Source organism: Halichoerus grypus, chromosome X (genome assembly GCF_964656455.1).
Source record: "Halichoerus grypus chromosome X, mHalGry1.hap1.1, whole genome shotgun sequence".
NCBI classification, from domain to species: domain Eukaryota; kingdom Metazoa; phylum Chordata; class Mammalia; order Carnivora; family Phocidae; genus Halichoerus; species Halichoerus grypus.
In genome coordinates, this window is record NC_135727.1 from 86,053,838 (window position 1) to 86,069,504 (window position 15,667).

At 52.3% G+C, this 15,667-nt stretch overlaps 2 protein-coding genes across 3 annotated transcripts in view; one reads left to right on the forward strand and one right to left on the reverse strand.

Annotated features, from left to right (window-relative positions):
* FGD1 (FYVE, RhoGEF and PH domain containing 1) overlaps positions 1-15,667 on the forward strand; it is a 41,200-nt gene that overhangs the window by 13,968 nt on the left and 11,565 nt on the right. For both annotated transcript variants that reach the window (XM_078064400.1, XM_078064399.1), the window contains exons 2-8: positions 4,003-4,176; positions 4,481-4,658; positions 4,784-5,222; positions 6,531-6,620; positions 7,326-7,474; positions 8,849-9,005; positions 9,111-9,249. In XM_078064400.1, the coding sequence (XP_077920526.1) occupies positions 4,003-4,176; positions 4,481-4,658; positions 4,784-5,222; positions 6,531-6,620; positions 7,326-7,474; positions 8,849-9,005; positions 9,111-9,249 (1,326 nt within the window). The remainder of the gene's footprint in view (positions 1-4,002; positions 4,177-4,480; positions 4,659-4,783; positions 5,223-6,530; positions 6,621-7,325; positions 7,475-8,848; positions 9,006-9,110; positions 9,250-15,667) is intronic.
* The window catches only part of TSR2 (TSR2 ribosome maturation factor), a 38,739-nt gene that overhangs the window by 6,526 nt on the left and 16,546 nt on the right, over positions 1-15,667 (reverse strand). The window contains exon 3 of the mRNA XM_036109054.2: positions 3,213-3,313. Within this exon, the coding sequence (XP_035964947.1) occupies positions 3,213-3,313 (101 nt within the window). The remainder of the gene's footprint in view (positions 1-3,212; positions 3,314-15,667) is intronic.

Here is a 15,667-nt window from a genome sequence, read left to right on the forward strand (position 1 = left end):
TCTTGTCTTTGAGATTGGGAGCTCCCTGAGGGTTAAGATCAAGATTACCTTTTGCCTGCTGAAGGCTTGCCGGGATGGCACACCCCCACCCCCGCAGAAGAGTTGAGACAGTGCCCAGGATGTGCTTCCGGTCAGTGACAAGAGATGCCAGAATGGCAACAATGGTGGTGTGTGAGCATAACGTGCCGAGCACGTGGCATATGGACACGTGAACGACTCTGCGGCTCTCGTGAGGTCTTTGAGGGCTCTGCATTGCCAACGTGTGGCTGGGTACATTTTCACAATGTATTATAAAGTTCGGTGGTGTGACTTTCTCTCTGTGGGGTGGGGCCCTTTGTGGCCTCTGCGCTAATGGGCCCTGGGGACTCTGGTAAACCCAGTAGTGGAGGGGGCAGTGCCAGTGGAAGACTCCGTCAGGTGTGTAGGTATGCGCACGTGAGAGATAATGCCGGTGACGGTCAACTATAAAAAATGGGCTGGAGAAAACCAGTGCAGGACCTAGCCAGGTGGGGATGGGATGGAGCAGTGGGAAAGGCTGTGGCATCCAGGAAGGGAGAAGGCCTCCCTTGGGAGCTCCCTAGGGGCAGAGATGGGATTTCACATCTTCCAGCAGTGAGTCTACTGGGCTCAGAGTAGGACTCAGAAATACCTGGGGGAACTGAGCTAAGCCTAGGGAAACCAGAGAGTTCAACAGAACCGTGAGGTGCCATGGGGGCCTAGCTGAGAAGTTCCTATCTTCCCCATGGGCAGTGGGAAGTCATAAAAGGCTCTTGCGCAGGTAAGTGTCATGCCCTGAGCTGGAGGTCCATCTACCCTCATGGAGGAAGCAAGACCTGGGGACCAGGGGGACACTGGGGGAAAACATAGGCAGAGACAAGGAAATGGAGGCAGAGGGACAGGCATGAGGAGCACTGACACAGGAGAGGGAGGGATCTTGAACCTTCTTCCTTCAGTGGAGCCTCAGCCGTTCTTGGCCAGGCCTAGGCTCCTGAACTGGAACCCTGATGTCATCTCCCTGGAGGTGGGCGTAAAGGTATTGTACTCACTAGCCACACTGCAGCTCACAACTTTCTGAAGCACTGGGGTACAACCCTGCCCCTCCTACTTCCCCCCTTTTCCAGCTTCCCCTTGAAGGGCAGGGTTCAGAAAGGAGTCCAGTGCAGGACCCATCTGCTGAAGCTCTGCCATTGACTTGCTGTATGACCTCGGGCAAGTCACTGCCCCTTTCTCCGCCTTCATCTCTTCATTAGATCCTGAGCTCACAGTCCCTGCCCTTCTCTCCTGCGAAGCCAGAGTGTGCCAGAATATCTGAACTTTATCCAGCCTTCCATTCTGCAGGGCTGCCCGCAAGGAGGCAGAGAGAAAGGAGAGCTGGCCCACTGGTGGGGTGGGTGTAAAGGGAGTAGAGGGTAGGCCAGAGCAGGGCCACAAAGAATGGTATGGTCACCCTATCCCCAGAACAAGCAGTGGAGTGGACAGAGAGAGAAGCCCAGCCAGGGGCCCCCCAGCTGCTCTGCACAGACTGGGTAGGGGGGGCTCACCGGGGAGGCCTGCCTGCTTTGAGGTGTGGAGACAGGGTGAGATGGAGCCCTGAGGAGGCAGACAAGGGGCATCTGAGACCCTGGCATCTATGTGTGTATCTCTCGGGGGGGTCTCTGCACAACGGAGTGCCTGGCTTTGCCTGCTGGGTCTCTGACACTGTCAGCTACTCTGTGTCTCTCTTGCTCTGGCCATGTGTCTCTCAAACTGTGTCTCGTCATGTGCCACCCTCCAAGTGATTCATCCTCTTCAACCCCACACCCAGGGGGAAGGCAGGGCAGGACCAGGCCAGGATGTGCTGAGCAGGGCAGGGTAAACCGAACTGAGAGGAGCATGTCCTCCCTCCCCGTCAGGGCCCTGCCTGCTCAGGTGGGAAAAGAAGGAGGAACCTGCACCCAAGGCAAAGTTGCAGGGTGGAGGAGTGGGGCGCGGCCTGGGGCCTGGAGCACCATGTTCCTGCAGGGCTGGGAGCGGACCACAGCCCAGGTCCCCTGGGGCCTGCCTGGCTGGACTGGGGCCAGAGTGCAGCCAGGGACCCAGGGAAGCTGCTGGAACACTGTGTGTTGGGCTATTCCTTCCCTCCAGGACTGGGAGACCTAAAATTCCCTGTGCCTTTTTTTTGCCCATGCGACCCCACAGGGTGTCTCTGCGTGTTGTAGCTGTATGTTTTTGCAACGGAGGGCACATGGGACACCGTGACCATTTAGACCAGTAAGCAGATGTCAGGTGTGTCAGTGTGCCTGAGCCCCTAAGACCTACGGACACCTTGGACATGTTTGTTTCATGAGTACGACATGGGAGTAAAAGAGGCCATACGTCTGATCGTGTGTCTGCGTTTCTGGATACATGGTGGTGTGTGACCTCGGGATGTTATCCCATTGTGTGCAGTCGTATCTGACAGGGTACAGTGACCCTGCGTGGCTATAGACCTCATGGCTGTGTGACCCACTTGCAGGTGTGTGAACCCGTAACACCGTATTACGGTATGTGTGACACACTGTGGCCCTGCGATTGTGAGACGCAATATAAATGACTCTGTATGTCTTTGTGACTCAGTGTAACCATCTTTGAGGAGTGTGTATGATGGTAAGTGGTTGGGAAATTATCGTATGAAACTGCATAAAACGATGGGCTTGCCACCGTGTGGCTGTCTTTGTGAGTGTGCGTGCCTGTTTGCTTGTGTACGTGATACCGTGGGGCCGTGTGATAATACGTGAGTTTGTGACTGTGGGTCTTGGTGACTGTGTGTGAGCAGGCTTTCAGGAGCGTGATAGCATGTGATTGATTGGATATTTGAATTTGTGGGGCCCTGCAGTTGCCTGAGACAGTCTAAATAACACCATGTGGCTCCGTAACTGAGTGGGCCCTTTTGTGACTGGTCAGTATGAGACTCTGTAACACAGGGTAGCAGATCCTGTGGCTGTGAGAGGGTGTGTGGCTGGGGCCCAGCAAAACCAACACCACGTGTGGGTGGGCAGGGGCTCTTGGCCGCCACTCACTCTCCTGTCCTCACACCTGTTTGCTTACGTCCTTCCCTACGCCGTGGCCTTTCATGACTTCCTTCTGCCCATAGGACGGTCACCTAGCTCCTCAGCCTGCCTCCAGGGTTGGCCCTCTCTGCTCTGTCCCCCCACCCCCCACTGACTTCTCGGTGAAGACCAAGCCAGGCCCACCTGAGCGCCACACTTCTTCCCTTTGGGACATGTCAGCCTGGAGGGTCCCTCATTGTCTTCCAGATGGAATCTTCTCTCCCAAAGGCAACCATCGTCTTCCCCTAGGACCAAAGACAGAGGTGGACTTAGGGAGCCCACAGTGAGGGAAGAGGGACAGTGCAAAAAGGCCTCCCATTTTCTGCATTTGTTGCCTGCTGTTTTAAAGCCATTCCCGTGACCTGAACTCTGCATGCTGGGTGTGTGTGGTTGTATGTGGGTGTGGAAGTGGAGGAGGGTAGTAACAGATTAGTGAGAGGCTGGGTTTTTAAGGAGCAAAACTTTTGTTCGTGAAATCCAATTTTGTCATTTTTGAGCACACTCGGCTGAATACAATTGTAGACAAGGAAGGCCAAGTATCCTCAGGACCTTAAGAAAAAGGATGAAGGATGGCTTAGGCTCAGCATACTCACTGTGGCCATATAAACAAGGGCTGCAAACACGTACACAAACTGGAGGGTGCTCGCACCCACCCCCAGTCTGGTTAAACGCCCTAATAATAATGCCTGCTGACATACAAGGAATCAATGCACAGATCACAAAGAACTCTTGTCTATTGATGAAAACAGCCAGCCACAGCCCCGGGCCTGGCTCCCCATCTGAGGGCTGTGGTAGGGGCTTCCCAGAAAGGCAGTGTGCCCTGGAAGGGGGCTCAGGGAAACCCAATACCCCAATACCTGCTAAGACATACAACTCCCCTGGCCCCTTTGGGGTAACATCAATCGCTTCACACCCAGGTTCTCCCTTTCTGCAGGGCTGCACCAAGGAAACCGGATCCTGGTGAAAAGTTTGTCCCTTGACCCTGGCCAGAGCCTTGAACCTCATCCAGAAGGTCCCCAGCGGCTTCGCTCAGACCCAGGCCCCCCCACTGAAACCCCCAGCCAGCGTCCTTCACCACTGAAGCGGACACCAGGCCCAAAGCCACAAGGTAAGTGGTTCCAGCGAGGGGCAGAGAAATGGCCCAGGAGAGGGGATGACAGAGGGGAAAGGCTGACCAGTGGCAGAGGAGAATGCTTGTTAGAAGGCTAGGAAGCACCACGGTCTAGCGGCAGAGGGCTGTGGCCTGTGGCTGATGCGTACACGCTGGCATTTTGCCTCAGGCTTGCTCTGTACCCGCCTTGGGCAAAGGTGCAGACTGGGGGTTTGTGGAGGGCCTTGTGGCCTGACCATGACAGCCACCTCCAAACTCAGCTCACTGGGATCTCCCCTCTCTTCCCTGTGCATTTCTCCAGTCCCCCCAAAGCCCAGCTACCTGCAGATGCCCCGGATGCCCCCCCCACCTGAGCCCATTCCCCCTCCACCATCACGCCCGCTGCCTGCAGACCCCCGAGTGGCCAAGGGCCTGGCCCCCAGGGTGGAGGCCAGCCCCAGTTCTGCAGCAGTATCCTCACTGATTGAAAAATTTGAAAGGTGAGTCTGGTCCCCGGGGGACCCTGTGGGGGTGAGGGTGGGCCTGGGACAGGAAGGACAGCTCTAAGACGGGACTCTCAGTGAGTTCACACCCTGCCTCCGTGTGTGTCCACCACCCACCTCAGAGAGCCTGTGATTGTCGCCTCGGATAGGCCAGCCCCTGGCCCCAGCCCAGGTCCCACAGAGCCAGCCGTGTTGCCACAGCCACCCCCGCAGCCTCCAGTGCCCCAGCTTCCCGAGGGCGAGGCCTCCCGCTGCCTGTTCCTGTTGGCTCCCGGGCCCCGGGATGGCGAGAAGGTGCCCAACCGGGACAGCGGCATTGACAGCATCAGCTCGCCGTCCAACAGCGAGGAGACCTGCTTCGTCAGTGATGACGGGCCCCCCAGCCACAGCCTGTGCCCCGGGCCCCCTGCCCTGGCCAGTGTCCCTGTTGCCTTGGCTGACCCCCACCGGCCCGGCTCCCAGGAAGTTGATAGCGACCTGGAGGAGGAGGATGACGAGGAGGAGGAGGAGAAGGACAGAGAAATCCCAGTGCCCCCGATGGAGAGACAGGAATCTGTGGAGGTACTGACCCATGTTCACCAAGAGACAGGACCATGTGGAAAAACCAGGAGCCTGGCTCTTACACTTGGTTCTTCCCCAGCTCGTTATTTCTCAAAACAGGGCATTGTTTCCACTTTGGATGTTTGGCTTCCCTGGTCCCCTGGTACTAAATATCGGTAGCAAACCCGTACCTCGCTGCCCCCCCCCTTCACTGTAACTACCAAAATGACCATGCATGGTCCCAAATGCCCGCTGGGAAAATTGTTCTTCCCTCATCAGAGAACCACTAGCTGGACCTCAGTTTTTCTGTCTTAAAGATGTGCATCCTGCTTGGGGATCCTTAAAGTCCTCCTCCAGCTGGAAAATCCCAAGACTCGGTAGCTATGTGACACTGGGCAAGACTCCACTCCCCTACCACAAGCCTCGGTTTCCTTATTTATAAAATGGAAAGTCTCTCACATCCAGAGAGACTTCCCAGCAGCTGGCCGCCAGAGGGGCACGAGAGCTAGAGCTCCTCCTGCCCGAAGGACCTGAGGCTGTGGCCATGAAGGCCCTTGGCAGCAGGAAACCCTTTCTGTGCCCCAGCAGCCTAAGGCTGCTTTCAAAGGCTTCCTCGCACTTAAGTTAGGTTGCCTCCAGAACACCTTCTTCACCAGAACCCAGCTCAAATGTGGGGGCTGAGGCCAGGGACTCAGCAAATATGTGTCCAGTGATTTGGAAACTGGGCCAACAGGCGATGAGTCGTATACATTTTTGTACTTTGGTGTTTTCTTCACACCCCGGGTACTCGGCAAGCTTTTGCTGACAGTGAACTGAGTGGGTGAATAAATAACATTTATAGACTACTTAATCTGTAGTCTGCTATGTTTTACTTACATTAAATCATTTAATTATCTCAACTACCAATGGACTTAGGTCCTATTACTATCAGTTTATACAGATGAGGAGACTTAAATACAGAGCAGTTACACAACTTATGCAAGCTAATGAATGGCAGAGCTAGGATTTGAACCCAGGAAGTCTGACTTCCTGGCCCACACAATTAACCACTGCACTATGCTAAATGAATAGAGAGAGCAGATGCCTGGGTGCACGAGTGGCCAAGTGAGAGAGTGCGTATCATCGGAATCGAGGCGTGGCCTTTAGGATACACTGGGGAGTCAGAGATTGAAGCTGGGAGGCTTATGGGTCCAGAGATGGGGAAGTAGGGTTCACCCAGGGTGGCACTGGGCTTAGAGTAGCATTTGAGCTGTTCTGAGAATTCTGTGGGCTTGGGTGAAGGTTAGGGTATGGGGTGATGGATGAGTGGTTGCCTCTTCTCCTTTCCAGTTGACTGTGCAGCAGAAAGTGTTCCATATTGCCAATGAGCTCCTGCAAACTGAGAAGGCCTACGTTTCCAGGCTCCATCTCCTGGATCAGGTGAATGGCCCCTTGGGGGTCCCAGGGCCCCAGGACCTGGTAGGTGGGTGCCAAGGGGGAAGTAATAGGGCCTGAGCCCAGCCGTACCATTACCAATCTAGAGTTGGTAAGACCCCTTTCTGACCTTGACCCCCGTCCTGTCTCTGAAGTCAATTCTGATTATGACCCCAAGCTTGATCTTTGTACCAACCCTCATTCCTAACTTTGAGGGGGGGGGTACATCAGCCCTGACTGCAACTCTGACCTAGATCCTGAATTGACCCCAGCTGTAAACCAGACCCTGATCCTCATTCTAATCCTGGCCCTATTCCTGCCCCCAAATCCACTAGAATCCATATGGGTAGGAATTTTTGCTTGCTTCGTTCACTCTGTTATCCCAGCCATTACAACAGTGCCTGGCGCACAGTAGGCACTCAAAAATATGTGTTAAATGAATGGGTCTGACCCTGAATCTAATTCTGACCTTGACCCTGCTCCTGACTTCTCCTTGTTCCCATGCCTACCTCCAAGTCCTAACCTCGATGACCCGAAATCCAACCCCACATAGAAGCCTAACTCCATTCCCTCTCTCCTCGGTCTCAAGACCAGTGCTGATCCCAAAGCTCCACAGAGCTGCCCACAAACACTGCCCTCACCTCCAAGCTGCCCCTTCCCCAGCCAAGTCCCAGGCCCAGCTGGGCTTAACATTCCTGCCCTGCCCCACAGGTGTTCTGTGCCCGGCTACTGGAAGAAGCTCGGAACCGCAGTTCCTTCCCTGCTGACGTCGTCCATGGCATCTTCTCTAACATCTGCTCCATCTATTGCTTCCACCAGCAGTTCCTGCTGCCTGAGCTAGAGAAGCGCATGGAGGAATGGTGAGGGACCCCAGATCTAGGCTGCCTGCCCTCCTGTCCACGCGCCTGCCAAGCCCAGGGCACAAGTGTGCGCTCGAGGTCATTCCTGTCCGTCCTCTCCTCTTAGCGCCTTTCACAAAGAGAATCAGACCGAAGCTCCGCCCTCCACGCCCTCCCAATCTAATACGAAACACAGACCGGGAATTCAGAAAATTACAACAGAATAGCACAGCCCTTAAGAGTATGAGGTTAGGAGCCAAATTGGCTGGGTTCAAATTTCAGCTCTGCCGTTGGCTCGCTTTTTGATATTAAGCAAGTTTCTTAAATTACTGTGGTTCAGTTTCCTCCTCTGTGTAATGAGGATAATAATAATAGCCTACCTTGGAGGGTTGTTTGAAGGATTTAAATGAGTTGACACATGTCGAGAGCTTAGAACAGTATCCTGCGTATAATAAGTGCTCAATGTGAGCTGTTGTGTTTTTTTTATCAGACCTATGATAGAGCTGAGAACGGGAGGCTGTAGGAATCCAGACGAATGGACCAAACCTAGTCTGGGGTTAGAGAAGGATTCAAGGAGGAGCTGATTCCTGAGCTGAGTCCTGAGGTAGAAGGGCAGGGTTCACAGGCAATCTCCCAGCCGCCAGGCTCTCCTTTTCCCATCCATCCTTTGGAGTCTACACCACCTGCCATAATGGTCTTTCTGAACAATCAAACTGTGTTACTTCCTGCTTGAAAATCATCTCCATGCTCCCCACACCCACAGGATAAAGTGTGTCTCCCTCCCTAGACTGTCACCACTGAGGGCTGGCATGAAGCCAGTTCCTGCATCTTCCCAATTGACTGTTACCCCTGAGGGATAGGCCTGGCCCGGTTCTTGTGTGTCCCCCAGCAGACCATGACCAATGAGGGCTAAAACCAGGTCTAGTGCCGTGTGTCCCTCAGCGAACTGTGACTCCTGAGGAGTATGACCAGGCTTGTTCACTTTGTCTCCCCTATCAGACAGTGACCCTGTCGGGCTTAGCTCAGTGTGACTCATTTGTGTCTTCGGAATCACCCGGCATACGGCTGGGCACAGAATCAATAAGAAGTATATGAAGTGGCCCTCGCGGTGAGGTCTGGGCAGGTATTTCAGGACATGTTATTCCTGGTACTTGAGAAGGGCAGAGTCGGGGCCGGTGGCAGCCCGGGCCATGGTTTCAGGTCAAGCTGATCCTCTTGGCCTAACTGGCCTATAACATAAGCAGCAATTCCAGAGGAGCAGAACTGGCTGACGAGTAGATTTCCAGGAATGCGATGAGAGTAGCTTCCCTGGGACTAGAGACCTAGGAAGAACCCTGGGAGAGTTCTGGGGGACAAGGCTCAGCAGGACCGTGCCAGCCCCCGCTTCCACCCCAGGGACCGCTACCCACGCATCGGAGACATCCTGCAGAAGCTGGCACCCTTCCTCAAGATGTACGGAGAGTATGTGAAGAACTTCGACCGGGCCGTGGAGCTGGTCAACACCTGGACAGAGCGTTCCACCCAGTTTAAAGTAATCATCCATGAGGTGCAGGTAAGCAGCGAAGCTGGATAGGACAGACTGGGGAGGAGAGGTCTGCAGGGACCCAGTGAGGGGTCTGTGGCCGGACCTGAGCCCCTCTGCTTCTGCCCGTCACAGAAGGAGGAAGCCTGTGGCAACCTGACGTTGCAGCACCACATGCTGGAACCCGTGCAGCGCATTCCCCGCTATGAGCTGCTTCTCAAGGACTATCTGTTAAAGCTGCCCCACGGCTCCCCGGACAGCAAGGACGCCCAAAGTGAGTGCACACATCCGGGCCCTGCCCCACCCCAGCCCCCAAGACTTAACTCACAGGGTCAGCCTTCCATTGCAACATAATGAGATCCCAGAAGAGGATCTCCAAACTGAAAGGCCCACATTGAGGCTCTAGAGTAAGACCCCAGGATGTACCTCCAGGTTGAGTCTCTGCCTGAGTACCCAGACAGAGCAGTCAGGGGTCTCCCAGTCTGAAGTCCCCAACTGGAACCCCAGAGTTGGAAGAGTATACCAGAATGATCCCCTAGAGGGAGCCATCTGTTTTCTAGGCCAAGACCCCAAAGCTCACCCCTAGACTCATCCTCAAATGAAGTTGTCCCAAGTCCAAAATGAAACTGAGCCTGAACCCCCAGGGACTGAGCCACCAGGCCAAGAGCCCAGACTGACCCCTCAGGCCAAGCCCTCTTTACTGAATCTCCACAGCTGAGCTCCCCACAAGGAGAGGTGTCTCATCAAGACCCTGACTTTACATCATCCACATTTAGAGCTCCACCCTGTGTCGCCAGCCGCTACCTAAAATGAACCTCATAAAGAACCTCCCAAGTCTGATCAGAGCCCTACAGAATCACCTTTTCAGAACTGAGCACCCCAGACTGGACCCCAAATTTTCTGCCTCCAAGATTTGGATCTCTAGGCTGAGATACCGTCTCCTCAGACTGAGTCTTCACACACTGAACCACTAGGAAAGTATTTCATTCTGATTCCTCCAGTATGAGACCCACCCCGCCCCCAGGTTCACGCCTCAAAGAGTGCTTCCCTAGAGTCTCCCCAACTTTCTCCCCCCAGAGTGTTATTTCCATTCGTTCCTTCATTAATAGAGCAGCTATTTACTGAGCACCTTATTCTGTGCATTGTTGTAGGCACAGGGGATATGGAAGTGAACAAGACAGACAGCAGATAATAAAGAGAAGTAATAAATACACAGGAGAACATTGGATAGGTGCTACATGTAATTCAGAGAATAAGAGGGTGATGTGACAGGGACTGGGGGGGCTTACTTGAGGTTGGGTGGCCTCTCTGAATAGAAGATATTTGAGTCAGACCTGAATGACATGAAGAAGGGAGCCACGTGCCGACTGGAGAGGAACATATTCCCCAGAGGCAACAGCAGGTGCAGAGTTCCTAGGGGGGAGGAGGCGGCAGCTTGCATATCTCCAGACCAACAAGAGGGCCAGTGTGACCTGAGCATGATAAGTGAGGGTAGAATGGTAGAAGTAGGGTTGGAGAGAGGAGCAAGACTTTAAAGGCCTGGATAAGGAGATGGATTTTTTTCTGAGTGCAGTGGGTAGCCAAGGGAAGATTTGGATTGGGATTACTACCAGTAAGAAGCCTTTGCAATAATCTAAGTGAGAAAAGTTGGCTTGGACGAGGGTAGTAGCAGTGGAAGTAGAGAGAAATGGTTAGATTCAGGATATATTATATTTGGAAGCAGCACTGAAAGAACCAGGATGGAGTGGGTGTGAGACTTGGGAGAAAGAGTCAAGAATTACTTGCAGATTTTTGGCTAGTGGTGATGGTTCTTGAGATGAGCTTAGGAGGTTGATTTTGGACATGTTCAAAGTGAGCTGCCAGGTAGGCAGTTAGATGAGTCTAGAATCCCAGGGAGAGAGATTTGGATGTCACCGGCTCATAGACAGTATTCAGAGCTGTGAGGCTGGCCCCGATCACCAAGAGAGTGAATGTAAATGGAGAAGAAATGGGGACCAACGACAAAGCTGAGGGAGGTTGAATCAGCAAAGGACTTAAGAAGGAGCAGCCCTACAGGGAGGAGGAAAGTTAGGAAAATGTGGGATGCTGGAAGCCACAAGAATCAGGAGCAGACAGTTGTGTCCACTGCTGTGTCTACTCCCCAAACTGAGGCCCCGCCACCCTACCACATGGGACACTTTGCTACCAAGCCTGGACCTCTAGAAAGAGCGAGAACCCTAGAACGTTTGACAGCTAAACTCTACAAACAGACATCTGCAGACTAAGGGCCTCAATCCTCTCCCCAAATGAGAGCCCCCACTGAAGTGCCAGGATGAGCTACATTAACCTAAACCTTGAGAAACAGCCTTCCAAACTGATTCCCTGGGAATAGCTCCATGGGCTGACATCTCCAACCTGAGCCCTCAGGCTGAATCCAGTATGAGGTCCCAGTTATAGGACCTCCCACACTTGGTTTCCCCAAACTAAGATCTGGGCTTCCAGAATGTTCTCCCCACCCTGAGCTCAGAGAGCAGGTTCCCAATCTGAGCCCTCAGCCTGAGGTCCCACAGGGAGATTCCCCCAAAGAACTTCCCAGTCTGATCTCCATGGCCGCCATTCTATAAACAGGTATTGCCAAACTTAGCACCCCAGATTCATCCCCCATTTACTGTCCCTCAGATTGAGACATCTATCCTAGCCCCAAAGATTGACTCTTTTGTCACGGACCGATCCATGCCACAGACTGAGACCACTGAGGCCTCAGACTGATTTCTACAGTACCCCAGTGTGAACCCCAGAGGGAACCCTGAGATTAAGCTGCCCGATCTGAGCTCCAAACAGAGACTCCAGATTGTGTTCTTGCTAACCCCAATCCCCCAGACTGAAGACCCCTGTTTTCCATCCCCTTCACTGCACCCTGGGACTAATGCCCTAGATTTTCTCCCAAATTAAGTCTGATCCTCCAAGTCTGATCTTCCCAGTCCTGACTCCCAGACTGACTTCCCACAAACAGTGCCCCCCCCCCCCCGCAATTTTCTACATCCCAGCCTTGGATTCACAGATTGAGATTCCCAGGCTGAGTCCTGCAGAATGAGGTCTCCAGATTGGGCTCCATCTTGAGACCCAAGAAGGACACCTCACTGCCACACTGAGTCTCCACATTTTATAACCCTCCAACTGGGATCCCCAGAAGAAGCCTCCTGGCTTATTTCTCCACTCAGAGCCCATGGATTCTACAGAATCACATATCCACAGTGAGCTTTCAGGACTGAGTTCTTTCAATTTTATTTCCACACTGGATCTCTAGCATGACATTTCCAAACTGAAATTCCCCAAATGAGCTCCCTGTACTGAACCCCCAAAGTGAGTTGCCAGTGTAATATTCCTAAACTGGGCACCAGATAGAGTCCCTTTTACCAACTATGTGTCCCTGGGCAAGCTGCTTGGGCTCAGTTTTCTCGTGTGTAGAAGGGGGATGATAAGGATACCTCCCTCATAGAGTTGTTCTCAGGATAAATGAGATAATCCAGGTAAAGCTATTAGCACAGTGCCTAGCGCGTGGCAAAGGTCCAATAAATGTTAGCAGTTTTTATTACTGAATGCCCTGACTGATGCCCTCCATACTGAATGCCCATAAAAGTAGATTGAGTTTACCTAACTTGGGTTCCTATTTTGTACCAATCTCAACCCTATCTGAGTCCCCAGATTCAGCCTCAGGGCTTGAGCTTGCCCAACTGAGCTCCCCATGCTAAGCCCAAAGATGAACACCCCCCCACCACCACCACCCAAGAAAGAATTTTCCAGTCCGGTTTTCTGAGCCACTCAGAATGAGAATCTCTGAATGAGAGCCAGTCCGAGATATGCTCACTAAGCTACCCAGCCCAAGATCTTACACTGACCTCCCAATGTTTTACCCCTCAGACTAAAATCCCCAGAAAGTGCCTCAGGGTCTGAGCCCCACTGAATCACATCTCTGGTTCCCTAGACTCACTCCCCCCACTTTCTTTTTTTAAAAAATATTTTATTTACTTATTCAAGAGAGTGAGAGAGCATGAGAGAGAGAGAGAGCACACAAGCGGGGGAGAGGGGGAGAGGGAGAGGGAGAAACAGACTCCCCACTGAGCAGGGAGCCTGATGCGGGATGCAGTCCCAGGACCCTGGGATCATGACCTGAGCTGAAGACAGACGCTTAACCGACTGAGCCACCCAGGCGCCCACTCCCCCCACTCTCTACTTCCTAGACTGAACTCTGGAACCTGGACTGTAGACTGGGCTCCTCAAACCAGGCTAGAGGGAACTACTGTCTGAACTGCATACCCTGAGCCCAAGACTGAACTACCAACCCAGGCTGCCAAAGCCCCACCAGAGCTTTCAGACCAAGCCCCTACACTCAGTTCCCCAAACTGCACTCCCTAGTCCACACCCCCAAATGAAATCCTAGCCTGACATCCTAGACAGAGCCTACACACACTGGACCCCTGGAAATACCAGTTTGTACTCCACACAAAGCATCTCCAGACAGAGTTCCTGATAGGAAAGCCTCTAGTCTGAGCCCAGTGACCTGCCCTGGCCTGAGTGTGTATGCCCACAGCTTACCAGTCTTCTTCCTGTCCCTTCCCTGGTTACCTCCTACCTCTACCACCCAACATGCCCCCTGCCCTGGGGTGGGGGAGATACAGAACAGCTAGGAGAAAAGGCAGATGGCCAAGCAGTTCCAGCTCTGATGGCAACTCGGCCACTTTCCAGGTAGACAACCTAAGGCCACCACCTCTTCTCCCTGAGTCTGTTCCCTCATTTTGGACAAACAGGGCACAAATCACACCTGTCTTACAGAGCTGTTGTGAGGATTGAAAGGAGCTAATTTATGCAAAGCATCTGATGGGGAGCCCTGGAGAGGGTGGGGGGACTCTGGCCCCATCCTAGGGAGTTCCCAGTCTACTGAGGGATGCAGATTTGTCAATACATGATGAATACACAGTGTGACTGGTGGGACAGAGGGGAGCGCAGAGGAATGTGGGAACCGAGACAGGGTCTCTGCCCAGCCTGGGAACTCAGGGCAGGTTTACTAGAGGAGGTAAGCTGAATCCAGAAGACTGAGTGGCAGTTAGCCAGATGAAGCAAGACAGGACATGTTTAGGGAGGTACAAGTGGAGAAAGTTGGAGAGGTCAGCAGAAGCCAGATCTCCAAGGGCTTTCGATGACAGGCTAAAGGGCTGGGTCTTTTCCCCTGCAGATACAGGGGAGCTATTGACAGATTTAAGCAGAAGAGTGACAGCAAGCTATATGTGAGAAAGATCCCTCTGGCAGCTAGGGTGGAAGAGGGGTTGAAGATTAGAGACTCCTGAAAGGCCTGAGCTGAGACAGGGGCTACAGATCTTGAGTACCAAGACTTGGTCATGGAGGCAGAGCCTCCTAGAAAAGCAAGACTTGGTTTGCCAGGCATATGGACCCTCTTGAGAAGCACCTGTACTCCTCCATCACAGGCAGATTTTCCAGTGGGAAAACTTGGCATCATACAGACAAGAGTGGGATGCAGTACATCTGTAGCAGGGCCTCAAGTGTGGGCAGGATTTTCTAGCGTGCGGATATGTAGGGACTTATTTCAAGATTTTTTTTTCCCCTGATGATACCTGGTCACTATACCTGAAATATGGAAATTACAGAAAAGACTAAAGAGGTAGGGAAAAAGATCACCTGTGATACAAGCCCCCAGAGAATAAGCACAATGAACATTTTGACATATTTTCTTCCCAGTGTTTTTATACATATATATTTGCGAAATTGAGATCACTCAGTGTACACAAGTTGGTATCCTTTTCTTAAAATATCCTGAGCATTTCACAAATTATGAAAAACTCTACATAAGCATCACTTGTAAAGGATGTTCAGTATTCCGTTATATGAATGCACATGAATTTATTTAACTGACCCTCTACAGGGGGACCTTTTTTTTTTTTTTTTTTGAGAGAGAGAAAGAGAGTGCGTGTGCAGTGGGGGGAGAGGGAGAGAGAGAATCCCAAGCAGACTTCCAGCTGAGCATGGAGCCTGACACAGGGCTTGATCTTATGACCCCGAGATCATGACCTGAGCCAAAATCAAGAGTCAGTCGCTTAACCGACTGAGCCACCCAGGCGCCCCTACAGTTGGACATTTTTGTTTCCGGTTGACACTGTTGTAAACACCACTGCAATGAAAGTGTGTTTGTACATAGAACGTGTATTTTCTCTTTTTTATTTATTAAGTTTTTATTTTATTTTTATTTTTTTAAAGATTTTCTTTCTTTATTTGACAGAGAGAGAGCACAAGCAGGGAGAGCCACAGGCAGAGGGAGAGGGAGGAACAGGCCCTCCGCTGAGCGGAGAGCCCGACGCGGGGCTCGATCCCAGGACCCTGGGATCATGACCCGAGCCGAAGGCAGACACTTAACCAACCGAGCCCCCCAGGCACCCCTAAGTTTTTATTTTGATTCCAGTATAGTTAACATACAGTGTTATATTAGTTTCAGGTGTACAATACAGTGACAATTTTACACATCACCCGGTTCTCATCAAGACAAGTGCACTCCTTAATCCCCATCACCTACTTAACTCATTCCCCACCCCTCTTCCCTCTAGTCTGGAACTGTGATACCTCTGTTTTGTTTTTCTTTTTCAATTTGCTTTGGCTATTCAGGGTCTTTTGTGGTTCCATACAAATTTTAGGATTATTTGTTC